This window comes from Ornithorhynchus anatinus, chromosome 14, assembly GCF_004115215.2.
Source record: "Ornithorhynchus anatinus isolate Pmale09 chromosome 14, mOrnAna1.pri.v4, whole genome shotgun sequence".
Lineage (NCBI taxonomy): Eukaryota > Metazoa > Chordata > Mammalia > Monotremata > Ornithorhynchidae > Ornithorhynchus > Ornithorhynchus anatinus.
Genome location: NC_041741.1, coordinates 25446978 through 25467490, shown reverse-complemented (window position 1 = coordinate 25467490; position 20513 = coordinate 25446978). Strand labels below are relative to the sequence as shown.

At 39.1% G+C, this 20513-nt stretch overlaps 1 protein-coding gene across 3 annotated transcripts in view; it reads right to left on the bottom strand.

The window, feature by feature from the left end:
- Window positions 1-20513, bottom strand: part of SYT1 (synaptotagmin 1) — a 656933-nt gene that overhangs the window by 216725 nt on the left and 419695 nt on the right. For all 3 annotated transcript variants that reach the window (XM_007666337.4, XM_007666335.3, XM_029079387.2), the window contains one exon: window positions 6744-6926. In XM_007666337.4, the coding sequence (XP_007664527.1) occupies window positions 6744-6909 (166 nt within the window). In that variant the 5' untranslated portion in view covers window positions 6910-6926. The remainder of the gene's footprint in view (window positions 1-6743; window positions 6927-20513) is intronic.

The window sequence follows — 20513 nt, the reverse complement described above, 5'->3', positions numbered from 1 at the left end:
ATACCCTACTCCTACCCCACAAACTCAATATCGGTCAAATTTCCCTTTTGTTTTTAGTCTGTTTACCACACCAATATGTTTTTCTCATTTTTATGTGTCAAAACACAGTGTGAGAGGGAAGAAAACAAAGAAAGTGGTTTTACAATCACTACAGAAAAAAAAAAAAGATGCCTGAGTGTTGCTATCTGAGCAAGTCAATCTTTCTTCAGGGCAACAGTTCAAATGGAAAGCATTTGTTTTGTGGAGAAAATCTCCAATACCTTATTGGAGCTGTAGATCTACAGGGGGAAAGGGCTGTCACTTCCTCTGGCGAGTCACTAGACTAAATTTAACCATGGCCCCTAAGTTCCTGGTGACTCTTCATTTTGCGTCCTATCCTCTTCTAAATTCCTTGTATTTTTTGCAATACAAGCCTTGTCTCTGTTGCTCTACTTTAGACACACAACAATCAACAGCTGCACACCACCACCATAAACCACTCTTCCTATATTTAAACACTATAGCTCCCAAATTAAAGAAGTGTCTGGTAAATAGGGTGGACTCTCTATATTCTCAGTTTTGGTGTAGGAGGACAAATGCTAAAGTCATTCTTTAGGAGAAATGGTAAGCAGTGGAAAAATAAGGGCTCCAAAAGCAATCAATCAATAAATGGTGTTCACTGAGCTCTTACTTTGTGCAGAGCACTGTACTAACCCCTTGGAGAATGTAATGTAAGCATGTTGGTAGACAAGTTTACTAGTCACAATGAGTTTACAGTCCATTCATTCTTTCATTCATTCCACGGTATTTAATGAGCACTCTTTGTATGCAAAGCACTGAACCAAGTTCTTTGGGAGGGTATGACATACAATTAATAGAGCATTCCCTGCCCACAACTAGCTTACAATCTTGAGGGGGATGCAGGTATGGCTTCTTTTTCCCTTTATCCTCTTTGCATTACCCAGAGTTGACCATTTTGGTTAGCAGGTCCTCTAGTCTACTATATTGGCAAGGTCAGAGTAATCAGCTCTCTTACTCTTCACCCTCTTCTTTAGCCCTTCATACATAATAAAGTGAAACTTTAAAATCATTTTCATACTTTTGGATAGCAAGAGTTTTGTCAGCACAAATAACTTGGAAAGACCGTTTTTATCTTTATTACCCAGAACCTTTGATGAGAGAAAACATTCAACAGTGGTTCCTAGAAATGAAAAAGAAGCCACTTGAGAAAAGTTCTTTAGTTTTAAGATGCCTTAAATTTTCCTGCTCATCCATCTGACTCCTGTTCATGGAGAAAAAAAGTAGATGAATCATTCTAGACAGAAATATCTTTTTCATGCAATTTTAAACCAACAATCAGTAAAAAAAATGTTGGTATTTGCCAAGCGCTTACTACATGGAGAGCACTGTTCTAAGCGCTGGGGTAGATACAGGTGAATGAGGTTGTCCCACGTGAGGCTCACTTATCCTACTGTACTTTTCTAAGATCCAGTGCTCTGCATATAGAAAGTGCTCACTACCATGGATCGGCTGATAGATTACCTCAAAATTGCTGGAGTTACTACATCTTTTACCTATCTTAGAATGATTTTATCGTTATTATTATTGCTGTTAGTAATAGTAATAATAATAATAATGATAATAGGACCTCAGTTACCTCATACGTAAAATGGGGATTAAGACTATGAGCCCCATGTGGGATGGAAACATTGTCCAATCTGGGACAACCTACCTTGTATCTACCCCAGTGCTTAGAACAGTGCTTGACCTATAGTAAGCGCTTAACAAATACCATAATTATAATTATCAAAAACTATGAAAGAAGCTTACAGAGATAAGCAGACCATTTAGAGTCTTGGGATTCCTGAGACTCATAGTCCACAAAGAGGAATTTCTCTGCCAACACTTATAGACATGACTTCTCCTCAGTACTTCATGAAGTCACCAGTACAACCTATAAGTAAATCATACTTACTAGCACTTACTATGTATAGAGCACTGTACTAAGTGCTTGGGAGTGTAAAATGCAAAAGAGTTGGTAGACATATTCCCTGCCCACAATGTGTTCACAGTCTAGAGGGGAAGATAGACACGAATATAAATAAATTATGGATATGTACGTAAGTGCTGTGGGGCTAAGGGAGGGGTGAATAAACAGCAAATCAGGGCAAAGAAAAAGAGTGGGAAATGGGGAAATGAAGGCTTAGTCAGGGAAGGCCTCTTGGAAGAGATGTGCCTTCAAAAAGGTTGTGAAGAGAGGGAGGAAAATTGTCCGTCAGATATGAAGAGGGAACGTGTTCCAGGCAAGAGGCAGGATGTTGGCAAGAGGCCGGTGGTGAAATACGTGAGATCGAGGTACAGCGAGTAGGGTGGCATTAAAGGAGTGCAGTGTCTGGGCTAGGTTGTATTAGGAGAGCAGCAAAGTGAGATAGAAGGGGCCAAGGAGATTGAGTGCTTTAAAGCCAATGATGAGGAGTTTCTGTTTGATGTGGAGGTGCCAGAGCCAAAGAGAAAGGCTTAGTTCCCAGATCTGGTGATATACCAACTGACCTCTTTAAGAAGGAATAAGACACACTGCTTGGTGGCCTCTATAACTTCTTCTATAGCATCAATCTATCATTGGTATCTGTTGAGTGTTTACCATGTGGAGAAGACTGTAATATATGCTTGAGTGAGTACAGTAAAACAAAGTGGGTAGACATGTTCCTTGTCCACAAAAAGCTTCGAGCCCAGAGAGGGAGACAGGCATAAATGACAGATAATGTAAATAAGTACTGTGGGTCAGGTGAACAGCAAACACTTAAAGAGTACAGATCCAGTGCACAGGTGATTAAGAAGGGAGAGAGAGTAGGGGAAATGAGGACTTAGCCTGGAAAGGATTTTTGGAGGAGATGTGATTTTAGTAAGGCCTGGAAGGTGGGGAGATTGGTGGTCTGTCATCTGTGTATAGGAGAGGGAATTCCAGGCCAGAGAAAGGACATGGGCAAGAGGCCAGTGGTAAGGCAGAATAGATGGAGGTAAAGTGAGCAGGTTGGCATTAGAGGAGGAACAATTTTGCACTGTACTTGAGGAATGGATAAGGTAAGGGAATGGTCTATTATTTTGTTATATTGTGTTCTCCCAACTGCTTAGTATAGTGCCCTGCCCATAATAAGTGATCAGTAAAAATACAATTGATTGATTGATACACAGTTACATGAGCTTCCTAATGGAAAAGTCTTTCCTCTCTGCCAAAGAACCATGTCATGTAAGGGAAGAATCCTATGTGGTTTTCAGTTGATGTATCACAAATTACAGTGGAAGAGCTACCTTTTTCCACAATTCAATTTTCCCATAAAGCACCCCAGTTAAGTTTGAAGTTCTTTACCTTCACTTAAGTTAATGGCCAATGTCCTCTCCTGGTAAGACACAAGTTCGAGCTATTTGACCTTCTGCTGTGTTTAAAGAAAAGATGTACTCTACATCCAGAAGCTCATGAAAAGCCAGACCTTAATATCAGCTGTAAAATCTTACATTACAAATCAACCAATTTCTAAGCCATATTTAAATCAGAGTTGAAAAATAAAGAAAACATTCTGAAAACCCTCATCTGCTTCATTTAGATAACGCCATGCACAATGAAACAGAAAGATAAAAATGCTTCAGAACCTAACTTTTTTTCCACTTCTTTTTTTATTTTAAAACTAGTGTTATGCATGATATCATCAGGTAATTCCATTTGAATACATTCTATGCTGGATTCTGCAGATTACCAGGCTAATGACATGCACGCTTCTTGCCATTTTAAAACCTCTGTTCCTGCAAGGGAGGATTTCAAGTGACAGACTAAGACTGTTTGCTAGCAATTCTGCAAAAAGCCCATCTGCTCAATAGCCAAGATTTAGTTCAGCCAGCTAAATCGATTAATATTCCAATTTGTCACCCATCATTATCACCATGCTATATTATTCCTACCCTTAAAAAAATCATATCTAGAATTAAAATATTCCAAAATACAATTCAACTTTTTGGTTAGGCCATTTCAATTTTTGTTTACTCAGCCTTCCTGCATCCAAATCTCATAAGGAAATCCAGTGATACATATTACCTAGGATAGTAATGAAAGTTTGGATCCTTACCAGCATCATCAGCTGTGGTATTTATTAAGCACTTAGTGTGCATTGTGGACAGGCAACGTGTTCTTCCAAATGCTGGATTATAGCCTTGCAGAATCACCAGTGTACTAATACCTGCTCCTCTCAGCTTCCTCACCAGCCTCCCCACACCTTCCCAATCCATGAGAATCTTATCCAATGAATCTCTTGTTGGAAATGCCTCCACCCACTCCAGTCCATACTTCCCTCTGCTGCCAAGATCATTTTTCTTCAGAAACGTTCAGCACATGTCTGCCCACTCCTCAAAAACTCCAGTGGTTGCCCATTCACCTCTCTATCAAACAAAAACTCCTCTTCATTGGCTTTAAAGCACTCCACCACCTTGGACCTTCTTACCTCACGTTGCTACTCTGCTACTACAACCCAGCCCACACATTTGCTCCTGTAATGCTAACCTCACTGTGCCTCATTCTCACCTATCTCGCCGCCAACCCCTTGGCCACTCTCTGCCTCTGGCCTGGAAAGCCCTACCTCCTCAAATCCAATAGACAATTACTCCTCGCAGCTTAAAACCTTAATGAAGGCACATCTTCATCAAAAGGCCTTCCCTGACTAAGCAGCTCTTTCCTCTTCTCCCCCTCCCTTCTGCATCGCCCTGACTTGCTCCCTTTATTCTTCCCACCTCCCCAGTCCCACAACACTTATGTACATATCTGTAATTTATTTATTTATATTGATGTCTGTCTCCCCTCCTCTAGACTGTAAGATCCTTGTGGGCAGGGAATGTATCTGTTTATTAATGTATAGTACTCTTCCAAGCACTCAGTATAGTGCTTTGCACACAGCAAGCACTCAATAAATCTGATTAAATGAATGCATTGTATAGATGAGGTAATTTAGGCTCTGATTAGAGATGTAACTTGCCCAAGGTCACGCAGCAAACTGGCAGGGCTGGGATTAGTACCCACACTATATCCACTAGGCCATACAACAGGCAAATGATGGGCCCAGAATTAGAATCCATGTCCTCTGACTAACAGATCCATGCTCTTTCCACTAGGTAACATTATTTTCATGAAGCAGTCAGTTTCTCTCACACCTTAAACTTCACTCTCTTTAAGACCAAACTGCAGGAGGAAATAATGAATTGCTGCAAACCACACTTCCAATAGGAAACACTTTTTAATTCATTCATTCCATCTTCTTTATTGAGCGCTTACTGTGCGCAGAGCACTTGGCAGAGTACAACAATAAACAGGCACAATTATTTGCCCACGTGAGCTTACAGTCTAGAGTGGGGGAAACCACAATACAAACAGATAAAATTACAGATTATGTACATAAGCGCCATCGGGTTGGGAGGAAGGAAGAGCGAAGGGAACAAGTCAGGGTGACATAAAAGGGAGTAGGAGATCAGGAAAGGTGGGGCTTAGTCTTGGAAGGCCTCTTGAAGGATATGTGCCTTCAATAAGGCTTTGAAGTTGGGGAGAGTAAATGGCCGTCAGATTTGAGTAGGGAGGACGTTCCAGACCAGGAGGAGGACGTGGGCCAGGGGTCGATGGTGAGACAAGTGAGATCGAGGCACAGTGAGAAGCACTAGAGGACCGAAGTGTGTGGGCTGGGTTGTAGAAGGAGAGAAGCCAGGTGAGGTAGGAGAGGGAAAGGTGATGGAGTGTTTTAAATCTAATGGTGAGGAGTTTTTGTTTGATGCAGAGGTGGATGGGAACTAATGGAGTCTTTTGAGGAGAGGGATGAATTTTTTTGTAGAAAAATGATTTTGGCTTCTAGTTTATTGCTTCTAGATCTAAGCCAAGCACTTTTAAAGAGCAGTTTACAATTCCCCAAGATTTACATACAGCAAGTCAACCCAGCAGGAGCTCTTAAAGTACAACTAGTCTCATGACTTCCATCTCAGTGTCCTGTCCACTAGAGCTTGCTGTACTTCCATTCCCATTTCTGACCACCTTCCTGGAAATACTAATTAGTACCAACTGTGTCGAATGAGTTCCCTGATGGGGGCAGGTGCTGTTAAAAACTGGACAGCCTAATACAAATTTTGAAACTACTGATGGGATAAGAAACCTTGTGCCTCCCTCTATTTTTTCATTTATTTCTCTGTTTCTCTCAGAATATAATACCATCTGACCATGACATGAGTTACTTGAAATTAAATTGCACAAAATACTTTGCTTCGAATGTTCAGAGGTCAAAAGAGTGTCACCACGTTCTGTCTCCTGAGTTCACCTTGATTTACAAGTTGCCTGGAACTTTTCAAAGAAATATGAAATACTAAATGTCTGATGAACATTTTCAGTGAGCAAATTCTCTAATTAAATATCACCGACTGGACTTAACTATCATCTTTATGAGACCACTGCAGCAAGCTTGCTTTAGTCATTTCATAAGAATTATTCAGAGTGGGAACAAAATTGCTTTTTTTTTTTTTTAAGAGTGGGCCTGGTCATTCCTCTCTATGAGGGAAAAGGGAGAGCAAAGCAGAAGAGAAAATTAAGTAGTGTGCGAAAATCCAGAGCGATCTTTGAAAGAAGGAACCAGAGAGGAGACAAAATTACAGTCCAACTGTAAAAATGAATCTCCTATTTGTTACCAGAGCTACTTTAAGCCCCCCAAATACAAAAATAATTGTGAGAGAAATGTGTTCATACTCACATGGAATTTTATTCAACCCGTTCATGAATTTCTCCTTTAGCTTGGAAAATGCATCTTCCTTTCCTTCTCCTGGACTGGCTGGTTCTGTGACATTACTGGATAGAATAGCAGCAGTAGTGGTTGCTGGAGGAGCTGCCAAGGCCTCATGATGACTCTCACCCACCATTTTAGATCCTGGAGAAGCTAGGATGAAAAAAAGAACCAAAAAAAGGAAATTCAAAATGGTTAAAGACGGATCCCTCCTCAAAGGCCAATTAGAACTGGCATAGCATAGTAGGTGCACCTGGTTTCAAGATAAATATTCCCTCTTTAGCTTATTACTGTTCTTCTTGTTGGTTCATGCAAAATTCATGAGGGAACAGGAAAAACTTCCCCAGAAGGTAACATCATATATAGTTATCACTTATTATTCTCTTCCCACACGATTGAATTTGAACTGTCTAATCTATTAGAATTGTTGCGTGTCTGTGGAATAGACATAGTTTCTGGCCTACAACCATGAAAATGTAAATACAGTAGTCACTAGCAGCAGAGCATACAAAGATTTCATGCTTAAACATGTTTAAGGCACTAATATATTAGTAAAAAATTAATGAAGTTGGAATAATGACATAAATTTCAAAAAGATGCCAGTGGGCAGAATTAAGCCCACTACAAATGTACTGTATTTACGAAAACTTGTTCATTATTCAGAAACTGACTCTTGATTTTCATTTATTGATGAAAATTTTTCCTCCCAGGCATTTCCTTTGACATTTCCTAAAGACAATACTATGTTAAATTATTCACTCATCTTACTGATGATGCCAACATGGAGTCACACTACATCTGTGGGGTAGCTAACAATTCAGTGTTAATATGAAAACAACTCTCGAGATAATATTTCCTTTGGGTTTTCAAAATGCATATTCATCTCCAGAGAAGAAAAGTTGTATTATCATCATCTTAAGGATGGAAAAATAGACATAAATATAGAGATAAATCACTCTTGTGAAGCAGATTACACGCTAATGTTACCTACTTCATAAGGGTGCGATACAGTTGAACCCTGTAACACCTGGGAGGTTCTTTGAGCACCTTTGAGAAATGAGCTTTATTAATAGAAGTTAACATAAATTTGTTCCTAAGACAGACACCTGTGCCTAGCTATATTCTTTTGATTTTTTTTTCTCGTATTTCTCTGATCTGAATCACTGATTATGATGATTACATTTTTGAGTTTTTAAAAGGAAAGAAAGTTGGAAGATTAATAACATACAAGCTTAAAGTAAACTACATATATTCTATAAAGCCTGGAAGAAAAAGATGTAATGATGACGTATGTCTCGAATTTCTTAAAATCATAATTAGAAGGCACCACAGGAATAAAATCAGCCAATGGCATTTTTAGGCATTCTTTTTGTGTAGACATGTGTAGGCGATATTTTCTAGGAATAGGAGATGATTGGGAACAATAAACAGGAATTACATTTACCTTCTTGAATCAGATTTCCTCCTTACCTGAATAACCTAGCACTTATTTCCCTTGTTCTCACTGAACATAGCTGTTTATTTTAATTCCTTTAACTAGACAAGGGCATTTTGAATCACTATTCTACCTATCCTATCCTTTCCTAATCTATCATATCCTATCCTTGTCTTATTCTGACAAGATCCATAAGTTAAGACCCCACAAAGCATAACTTTTAGTTTATAGATGCTCATCCATTGCCTCTGCCTCTAAACTTGGCCTTCCTGATCTGGTATGCCTGACTGGAGATTTGGAGTGTATTCCACCCTAGATAATTTGACCTGCTTGCTGTCACTCAGGGTCCAATGAAAACAATAATAATAATAATCGTGGTACTTAAGTGCTATGTGTCAAGTAGTGTACTAAGTGCTGGGGTAGATACAAGAACTTCAGCTACCACATGAGGCTCACCTTCTAAGTAGAAGAGACCTCAGGTGTTGAATCTTCACTTTACTGTGGAAGAAACTGAGGCACTGAGAAGTGAAGTGACTGTCCACCGTCACACAGGGAGGAAGTGGCTGAGCTGAGATTAGAACCCAGGTCCTCTGACTCCCTGGCCTACACTCATTCCACTAGGCAATGGTACACGGCACCTTGGCATTTGAAAATATTTCCTAGTTACTATAGCTAAGCGAACTAAAATGCCAAAGGACTCACAATATGTTAAAAGCATATAATTATGGTAAATATATCTGATACAGTGTGATATCAGAGAGAACAGAGAACCAGTGTGGCCTACTGGCAAGAGCCTGGACCTGGAGTCAGAGGACATGGGTTCTAATCCCAGCTCTGCCACTTGTCTGCTGTGTGACCTTGGGCAAGTCTATTAGCCTCTCTGTGCCTCAGTTACCTCATCTGTCAAATGGGGATTAGGACTGTGAGCCCCATGTGAGACAACCTGATTACCAATGTATCTTCCCCAGTGCTTAGAACAGTGCTCAGCAGATAGTAAACACTTAACAAATAGCAATAAATAAATAAATAAATGAATAAATAATACAAAATTCCTCACCTTCCCTCGTATTCCTCTGCTCTTTTTAACTTTCTAGACTGCAAACATCTCTAGCCTGTAAACTCACTGTGAGTAGGAATATGTCTAATAACTGTTCTATTGTACTCTCCCAAGTGCTTAGTACAGTGCTCTGCACACACTAAGGGCTCAATAAATATCATTGATTGATTTATCATTCTTCGCTACAGCACTATCTTACCTGTTCTTTAAGCCTGCAACCTTGGTGTCATCTTTGACTAATCTCTCATTTGCCTCCCACATTCAATTTGACTGAAAGTGCTGCCATTTCTCTTTTAATACTTGGTGGATCAAACTTTTTTCACCTTTACAACCATTACTCTGTCACAAATCCCAATGAACTCCTAATTCACTATTTCTCTCCCCAGTTTTATTTCAAAACATCTTTCTAAATAGCCTATTTGAGCATATCACTCCCCCCAAAAACCTCCCAAAATGGTGAACACCTTCCCATTGTCTCAATCTAAAACAAAACTCAGGGCCATTGGTCTCCAGGCTCTTCATCAGTTGGTTCCCTCATATCATGCCCCCACCCTCTCTTATCCAATCTCATTCTCTCTGTCCTTTCCAAGCAGATCTCTTTATTCCTCCGCAAACTTGACTGACTCACCTCCATCCTATTACTCATTCTATCCTTCCTTCTTCGAATGGTTCCCCCTTCAACTTTGCCAAATCAAATCTTTACTTTTCTTCCAAATAATAATAATAACTGTGGTATTTAAGTGCCAGACTCCATACTTAATGCTGGGGTAGATATAAACAAATTGGGTTGGACTCAGGCCCTGTCCCACATTCAACCATATTTATTGAGCGCTTACTGTTTGCAAAGTGGTGTACTAAGCACTTGAGCATGGGGCTGACAGTCTTAGTCCCCATTTTACAGATGAAATAAGTGAGGCACAGAGAAGTTAAGTGACTTGTCCAAGATCACACAGCAGAGAAGTAGCAGAGCCAGAATTAGAATCCAGATCCTTCTGTCTCCCAGGACCGTGCTCAATCCACTAGGCAACACTGTTTCCAAACTTTTATGAAAAGCTATCATCTCTATGAGCCATTCCCTAATAAATCCTCCTTCTCTTAGCTGGTCATAATGATCTCTTAGGAACCTTATATTTCCTCATATAGTTAGCATTTTATTTATTTATTTACTCAATTTGATCTCTTGCTGACAATCAAACTCTACCAACAAGATGCTGGGATCCCTGGAAGAAGATCTCTGCAAGGCAGACAAAACCTTATTTCAGATTGATTATTCAAAGAACAAACCGATATCAAAGGGTCGGTAAACCCCTGTACTGGAGACTGAGGAATTGGAGTGTGGCCCTCTCATATTGGCCTCCCTGGACAGTAATCCCTTTGACCCATGAAGCACTGTCAGGGAGACTCCCACTGTAGCCCAAGACTCCCTTCTGTTCAAATCTTTTCCATTTTGCACCAGAGGTGGGTTTCCTTTCATTTAATCATATTTTCTATTTCAATTGAATGTATAGAGTGCTCAAAGTATGCAAAATACTATACTAAACCCTTAGGAGAGTGCAGTATAACAATAAACAGATACATTCCCTGCCCACAAGGAGTTTCCAGTTTAGAGAACTAATCTCTAATTAACTAATCTTTCCTAATCTTTGACTTCACTTTGGGGTGGTCTGGAATGTTTCTGAGACATGTCTGAATATTTTAGGTTGTACCCTGATCAAGAATTTGGGCCAATTCAGCTGTCTTTAACTTTGTGCACGAAGTATCTTATCCTAATTATCTTGAGAAGGCCTAGTGGACAGAGCCTGGGTCAGGGTGTCAGAAGGATCTGAGCTCTAATTCTGTCTCTCCTACTTGTCTGCCGTGTGACTTTGGACATTTAACGTCTCAGTTTTCTCAACTGTAAAGTAGGGGTTAAGGATATGAGTCCCCTGTGGGACATGGACTGTGTCCAAAATGATTAGCTTGTACCTACCCCAACACTTAATTCAGTGCCACGCACATAGTAAATGTTCAACAAATACCATAAAAAATGAAAAAAAAAGATTAAACTGAGACTGAGGATGCCTCATCATTCTGTGATTGCTGTTTTCAATTGCTCCCTGGCATTCCCCTTTACTCTTTTCTGTTTTTGGTATTGAACCTTCCTTTGGAGAAGATGCAATGATCTTATTCTTGTTCAATCCAATTGTTCTTAGAGATAACCCCTCTGTTGCTACCAACAACTGTGCCATCCCATTGTTATGCTCCTATCATTTCCTCCAGACAATTTTCACACTCTAAACTCATACATATAAGCCACCACAAAAGAATCCATATCAACATCAATGTAAGGAAGCACTTCTTATGCACAGAGCATTGTATTTACTAGATGCTTGGGAAACATACAAAAGAAGCTAAAGATATGATCCAATACCCTTGAGGAATTTACAGTCTGGAATGGAGACAGTAAACATAAATCATTTTCTTGTCATTTTTATCCACTGTCTGGTTCTCTTAACTACTGTTATTTCGTCTCCCTATCTGGGTTTGTCTTCCTAGACAGGTTCTTTACTTCTTCAGTGTGTGAGGCAATTTCTACTTCTTCAGTTTTTTCCGTATTCATTCAGTACAGTGTCTCATGCTTAATAGGCTCTCGGCAAATATTGTGGTTGATGAAAAATGATGTAGTTCAACTGACTACAGTATCATAGTACATTCCAACCGATCTACTATTTTATCCACACTGTCTCTTTCCTTCTTGTGTATTAATAGAAATATTGTACATTTTGTGTACAATTATGGGGCATTCTTGCTATTTGAAAATGGATGAGGAGTTTCTTCATAATCCAGTATTTCTATGATGCGACAGTTCTTGGATGTTTCGACAAATATTTTTTGGGAAAATGCAGATTACAGGATCAGTATTACAATTTCCAGTTAATTTAGAGGAGTTTAATGCAGTGGAACCATGAACTTCAAGTTATGTTTTCTAATTGCAGTATAAACATTTTTTTCCATAATAATAATCATAATTGTGGTATCCGTTAAGAGCTTACTATGTGCCAGGCACTACACTAAGCACTGGGTTGGATCCAAGTAAATCAGGTTGGCCACGGTGGCCACAGTCACTGCCCCATATGAGGCTCACAGTCTTAACCCCCATTTTCCAGATGAAGTAAATGAGGGACAGAGAAGTTAAGTGACTTGCCCAACATCACAAAGTAGATAAGTGGCAGAGCTGGGTTTAGAACCGAGGTCATTTTGCCTACCAGGCCCATGCTCTATCAATTATGCCAGTCTGCTTTTCTATAACAGTGGAAAACTATGATTTGTGAAGGAAAATATATTGTGCTTATGTACTCGTATAACTTTTAGTTACCTAATGGTAGAGAAAAACTTGACATTTCTTTCCACTTTATAATCCTATAAAAATACTTGATGGATATATTTAAAAGGCTATTCCAGTCTATATTTTTAGAGAAGGAAAAACAGTAGAACAACTACATTTCTCTGCTCTTCAAAAGCAATCCTCTTGTAGGTATTAAATATAACTGTGGATCATTCCACCGAATGAAGCATGCATGAAGTCTCTGAGATGTGCTATAAGATGTTTAACCCTTGTCTGACCTTTTCTATTACTGAAAGGAAACATTCAGTTAAACTCAAAACACCTTAAGATTTTGAAAAATGCACAAGGTGATGAAATGAGTGATGGCAAACATTTGTAGATGAGATTTCATATACATATATATATATATATATATATATATATATATAAATAATAATAATAATGTTGGTATTTGTTAAGCGCTTACTATGTGCCGAGCATTGTTCTAAGCGCTGGGGTAGACATAGGGGAATCAGGTTGTCCCACGTGGGGCTCACAGTCTTCATCCCCATTTTACAGATGAGGGAACTGAGGCACAGAGAAGTTAAGTGACTTGCCCACAGTCACACAGCCGACAAGTGGCAGAGCTGGGATTCGAACTCATGAGCCCTGACTCCAAAGCCCGTGCTCTTTCCACTGAGCCACGCTGCTTCTCTAAATCAATATATAGATCTATGTATATAAAACAAACTGTGACAGTTTGGAAACCCACTAGGTAATCAAATGTCTAATAAGGTGGATAATTGATAGCTTATATTTTCACCTTAAACCCAGGTGTCATTGAATATAATGTAATTTTAAATGCCAAAACTAAGATCAGTTACATGGCAATCATAAAATTGAATATGCGAAACACTGAGGTATTTCAAACAGTCACCTTTCGAGAATAAAAATGCACCTATTATTTCGTTTTTGTGAGCATAGTTATGAATGCTCAGTTTTATAGGTAGTTTAATATATAATCTGGAGAAAATAGGCAAAACTGTACTTTAATATGGTGTCCAATGATTGATAGCGAATTGAGTTGCTTATTTTATTTCAGCACTGATTTCCAATCTACAGATCCAACCAATCAATCATATTTATTGAATGTTTACTGTAGCAGAGCAGATCACTGAACTAAGCACTTGGGAGAGTACACTACAACAGAGTTGGCAGACAAGTTCCCTGTCTACAGCGAGAGTGACTTTGAAAGTGAACATTCATCTAACAATCCATCAGTCAATGAAACCTTCACCTACTGATAGCAAAGTACCAGACTAAACATTTGGAGGAGTACAGCAAAAGCAATTCATGGAACGTAATAAAATGGGGAAGAAGAATATATAGGTCCCTATGTACAAATAGTGGGAACAAGAGAAAGAAGAACGATATGAGGCAGTAGCATGAGAATAACAGGAAGAATAGCTGAAAAATGGAACATAACATTGAATATATATAAGCACTTAAGTGTTGTGGATAGAAATGAAATGCGTTAAGTGCAAAGAATGGATGTTGTGTTGAGTAATCAAGGAAGGATAGGAAAAGTGCTTAGATTAACATGGTAGTAATTTGAATGGAGATGTAGTGAAGGTTGAACACAGTATTTAGGGACAGATTGAATTTGTGGATTGAGAGCGAGGAGCCAGGGATAATGTCAGTGTTATGGGCTTGTGAAAAGGAAGGATGGTGGTGCCGTATACTGTGATGGGGAAGTCATGGGGAGGACAGGATTTAGGTGGGAAGATAAGGAGTTCTCTTTTGGACATGTTAACTTTGAGGTGGTGGCAGGACATCCAAGTACAGATCTTTTGAAGGCAAGAGGAAATATGACGAGAGAGAGAGAGAGAGAGAGAGAGAGAGAGAGAGAGAGAGATCAGGGCTGGAGTTGTAGATTTAGGAATCATCCACATAAAAGAGGTGAGAATTGAAACCATGTGAACAAATGAGTTCTCAAGGGAGTGGGTGTAGATGGAAAATAGGGACCCATTGGTCTCGTAGATTTGAAGGGAGATGGATTTCTAGACAGGAGGAGGGGCATAGGTCAAGTTAATTACAGGTACTGAGATATGGTTAAAAGTGAGTTTGGTAGGAGTTTTGTGTGCGAACTGGGGAAGAGTGGATGAAGCTTATAAGTGAAGGCCAGGGAAGGCAATGATGAAGAGTTCTGGCTTGATGTAGAATAGTAATCAGAAGTTTCTGGGGAATGGAGAAATGTGTGCAAACTGACATTTTAAGAAGATTATCCATGCAACAGCATGCAGTCTAGACCAAACTGGGGACAGGATGGAGACAGGGAAACTATCGAGGGGATGGATACAGTCGGAAGCTTAACCATGATAACGGTGAGGACTTAGATCAATTTGGTAGTTATCTGAACGGTGACAAAGAGGCAGATATGAAACTTGTTTTAAAAGAAGGACCAATAGGTTTAAAAGTTGAATTTGAGTGCTGAAATACTGTGAAGACTGTGAAGATGATACAAGGATATGAGCTTCTGGGACAAGGAGGTGTTTGGGGTTATTAAGAACAGTGAGAAGATTAGGTGGAATGAGTTAAGAAGAGGAAGCTGAACTGTTCAGTTTTAGATAAGTTTGAATTTAAGATACTAGCAATACATCCCAATAAAGATAGCCTGGATTTGAGATGAAATGCTTAGGGATGGATTAGGGGAGAGGTAAATTTAGGAGGCAACTTCGTTAGAGGGGGAAACTGAAGCAATGAAAACTGTGCCCAGGGAACTGGGGAAACTAGAAGAATACCCTTCCAATTTGGGAGGGGGTGCTTCCAAATTCAACAGACTATGAAAATCATCGTATACCAAGGCACTTATCAAAGAGTTGCTGTGCAACAATGAAGGTGCTTAGGAGGAACATACAAAAAAAACACCCCAAAAAACCCAAACCCAAAAAAGCCTGAAGAAAACTAAGGATAGAAAAGAAAAATATTCACTTATGAGGGAACACTCCCTCATTTTTGATCAATCACATTATCGAGTGCTTAGTATGCACAGGAAACTGTGGTAAGCACTTATCTCCCACTCTCTTTTTGCCTCTGAACTTACTTGGATGCTGGGATAAACTACCTCACTGTAATGGATAAACAAAATGACTGCTGGTTCACTAATCAATCATAGTTAGTGAATGCTTACGTTTGCAAAACACTGTACTAAGTGCTTGGGAGAGTACAATAGAACACTATAACAAACACATCCCCTGCCTACAATGAACTTGCAGTCTAGAGGGGACACAGCAGAAATATTATAGTGGCATAGTTTATTTTAAAATGCAAACATAGATAATGAAAAAGGAAAGAGACAAATGGATAATAGTAAAGCTATGTTTGAAGATTTTGTAAAAACACTCTTCTACAGAAAAGTGGGCATATTTTGAGAATATGAGAAATAATAGGTACCCACCTATTATTTCTCATATTCTCAAAATATGCCCACTTTTCTGTAGAAGAGTGTTTTTGTTCATTAAGTGGAGGTCAGAACTTTCCGATTCCATTCCATATCAAATTTCTCTGAAATAGTCTCAAAAATATGTTTCAGATGTGTTTAAAGTGCCATTTGAAAAACTCTAAAGGGAAAAAAAATGTTTGATATCATTGAGTGATGAGTTAATTCTATAAGCAATTCAGAATTTTCAGTAAATATGCAGGTGTTTGGATGTAGGGCTACTGCTTCAGTTGTTTTTCTTCTCAAATAGACCTCAAATCTCTTTAGGGTAACAGAAAAGAAGCAGGTGATTATTCAGCCACTGGCACTGTGGAATAGTACTGGTTTGCAACAGTAGTCCCATAACAAGGTTATTTGGAAGATTAAAGACTGGGTATTATATATTAGTACATTCAGGGAAGAGAGCAACTGGTTACTCACCAGAAATACTGCGAACGCTTTCTCTCCCAAGGATCTTTGCAGATCCTTAACATATAATTTCATGATACTATACTTAATGTAAAGTTTAACAGTTGGGACATTTTTAAAGTTCTTTTGGTCAGTACATTTGAATTGTAATTGACTATGGGAAAATGAACATGATATTATTTACAAACGTTTTACTGAATCTATAAGAAGCAAAAATGTTATATTCTCATACATGAGCTTCTGCCCTTAATATTCAAGCTTCCTATAGGCAAGGAATGTGTCTCTTAGGTTCTTCTTTCCCAGAAACTTACTACAGTGCATTATACTCATTGGTGTTTCGTTAGTACCATTATTACTCTGCTGCTACCAATAATAATCTTATTTATTATTCCAAGCACATTAAGCTTAGCAATTTAATGCAGCTTTAATAGAATAAAAGTTCAAGCATGGTCTAGTGGATAGAGCATTGGCTTGGGAGTCAGAGGACCTGGGTTCTAATATCGGCTCCGCCATTTGTGTGCTGTGTGATGTTGGATAATTCATTTAACTTCTCTATGCCTCAGTTTCCTCATCTGTAAAATGGGGATTAAGTCCTACTCCCTCCCACCTGTACTCAGAGTCTATTGAGGGACATGCACAGTGTCCAAACCGATAACTTGTAACTACCCCAATACTTAGAACAGTGCTTGGCACAGAGTAAACGCTTAATAAATATCATTATTATTATTATAGTAAGTGCTAAACAACGATCATAATCATAATTATTATGGTTTAATAAAATAAACCTAAAATTAAATATATGCTAAGTAAAATTTTATTTCATTATTCTGTCAATTTTCTCAATATTATATCAATGAATTTCAAAATCCTGAATATCTAAATGTCTGATTAAATAATTTTCTGCCAATAGAGTGATGTTTTATAGAAAACTGAAAATTTACCTTTTTCCAATGGGAAATGAAAAAGAAAAATGAATTTAGTACTAGGATCACAAAAGTGACTAAAGGTATCTGTAATAAATGATTTCATTCCCAGTTCAAATATTCATGTGTGAATAAAACATTTCTTCCCATTAATGAAGTATCTTATCTTCACGGTTTCAGAAACTGACATTTATTTAAAAGGACAAGCTCAAAAAAGGAAATTTTGATGGGCTTTCTTAATAAAAGACAGGCTCCGACGTTTTCAAAAGAATAGCAGGATCCTGATCAACATTTCGTATCAAATATTATTTTCCTCAACATTTAAGGTCTAGAAATACATCCTTTATTTCTGTATGTTGTGATGGAAGTAATATTCAAAGGTTGTTTTTTTTTTTGGAAAGACAGCAAACATGGAGACCTAGGAGGGTAAATGATGCCTTGCTGAGTTCACTTAAGTACTCTGCTCTGTGTATAATATTAATTGCAGTAACCTACCTGCCCTTAGCCTTTAAATATCAAGTGGATAAAAGATCTCTTTGACAGCTCCCGAGCAGATAAGTTACCTATGGAGATATTACTGTATTTAGAAATGCTCCCAAACTGAGAGGTGGATTAATAGGATGGGAATTGGGAGACCATCTTGACCAAGAGGAAGGAGGCTAGCTTTTACTGTGATGTAAAAATGATATTAAAAATAATTATGGTACATGTTAAGCTCTTACTATGTGCCAAGCACTGTTCTAAAGCTCTGTTAATTGGTTTCGACACAATCCCTGTCCCATATGAGGTTCACATTCTTATCCCCATTTTACAGATGAGGTAACTGAGTTGCAGAGAAGTAAAGTGATTTGCCCAAGGTCACAAAGTAGAAATGTGGTGGAGCTGGGATTAGAATCCAGGTCTTTCGACTCCCAAGCCCGTGCTCTATCCACTAGGCCATGAAGGCCCGCTACCATGTCCACTGCATATACAAGCTGTTTTGGGTTTTTAACTCCCTCGTCAAATCCCCTTTCTTCCTGCCCTTCCCATCTCTAGCCCATAGTAAACTTGCCACCTATTTCATCGATAAAACTGAAACGATCAGGCATGGTCTCCCTAAAATTGTCCCCTGATCCTCTTCAGTTTCCTTTTCCTCTTTCCCCCTTCTATCATTCCTAGAAGTATCTCAATGGGAAAACTCCAGCCTCCTCTTAAAATCTGACCCTTCCAATCAATCAATCAATCAATCAGTATTTATTCTGTTTACTGTGTGCAGTGCAGTGTACTAAGCACTTAGAAGAGTACAATTCAACAGAATTGGAAGACACATTCCCAGCCCCAAACGAACTTACATTCCAGTAATAGGAGATAGATATTTAAATAAATTTATACACACATATTTACTTGCTGTGGGGACGAGGGTGGACTGAATATCAAGTGCATGACCTAGTGGCAAGAGCACAGGCTTGGGTTCTGATCCCAGCTCTGCACTTGTCTGCTGTGTGACCTTGGGCAAGTCACTTCACTTCTCTGTGCCTCAGTTACCTCAACTGCAAAACAGACTGTGAGCCCCACATGGGACAACCTGATTACCTTGTATCTACCCCATTACTTATAACAGTGCTTGGCACATAGTAAGTTCTTAACAAATACCATAATTACTATTATTGTCAACTGATACATTCAAATACCATTTCTACATGGATGATTCCCATACCTTCCTGTCCAGTTCTAACCTTTCTCCTTTTCTACAGTCTTGCATTTCCTCCTGGCTTTATCTTTTCTTGGAAGTCCCACCAACACCTTAAACTGAACAAATCCAAAACAGAACTCCTAATCTTCCAAATCGTGCTCTTCTTGTGATTTTCCTATTATTTTCCCACCAACATCCTCCCAGTCTCACAAGCCCATACCTTGGCGTCATCTTCCACTCAGCTCTTCCATTCAACCCACACATTTAGTCTGTCAGCAAATACTGTTGGTTCTACCTTCATAATTCGCCCTTTCCTCTCCATCCAAACTGCTTCTATTCTGGTCCAAGGATTTAGAATATCCCACTTCACTGAATCAGCTGCCTCACTGATCTCCCCACTTACTCTCTCTCCCCATTCCAATCCATTTTTCCATCATTTTTTTCAGAAAAAAAACAACTATTCAGTCCACACACTCACTTCCAAGCCCAGAAATCTCCAGTGGTTGCCCCTCCATCTCTGCAACAAACAGAAACTCCTTACCAATGTCTTTGAGGTACTCAATCAGCTCTCTCTTTCCTACCTTGTATTGCTAATCTTCTACTACAATCCGGCCCACACATTTTGCCACTCCGCTGCCAACCTACTCACTGTATCTTAATCTTGTCCATCTCATCGCTGAGCCCTTGCCCACATCTTCCCTCTGGCCTTCCCTCCCTCCCCTTCATATTCAACAGTTCACCACTACCCACGCTTTCAAAGCCTACTAAAAATCAAGGTTCCTCAAAGAAGCCTTCACTGACTAGGCCCTCATTTCTTCTATTTTCCCTCCCTTCTGTGTTGCCTATACAGTTGGATCTGTACTCCTTAAGCACTTTGATACTTAACCCACCTGCAGCCCCATGCCAGTTATGTACATATCGTTTTAGCTTTCCAATTTCCACAGTTTATATATATGTTTTTTAAATGTCTGTCTCCCCTTCCCTTCCGTAAGTGCACTGAGGGCAGGATCATTCATTCATTCATTCATTCAGTCAGTCAGTCAGTCAGTCAGTCAGTCAGTCATATGTATTGAAAGCTTACTGAATGCAAAGCACCATTCCATGTGCTTGGGAAAGTACAATATAACAATAAACAGATTCCCTGCATGCATCACGTCTACCAACTCTATTGTGTTATACTCTCCCACATGTTTATTTCAGTGCTTTGTACATAGAAAGTATCAAATACCATTTATTGACTGATATATACCAATTTTTCAAATGAAGAAACCGAGGTATGGGGATGTTATGTGACCTGTTCCAAGTCACTTAGCAGTCAAGCAGGCAACCCCCCTCCTCAAAAATCTCCAGTGGTTGCCTATCAACTTTCATATCAAGCAAAAACTCCTCAATTTTGGCTTCAAAGCCCTCGATCACTTTGCCCCCTCCTACTTCACCTCCTT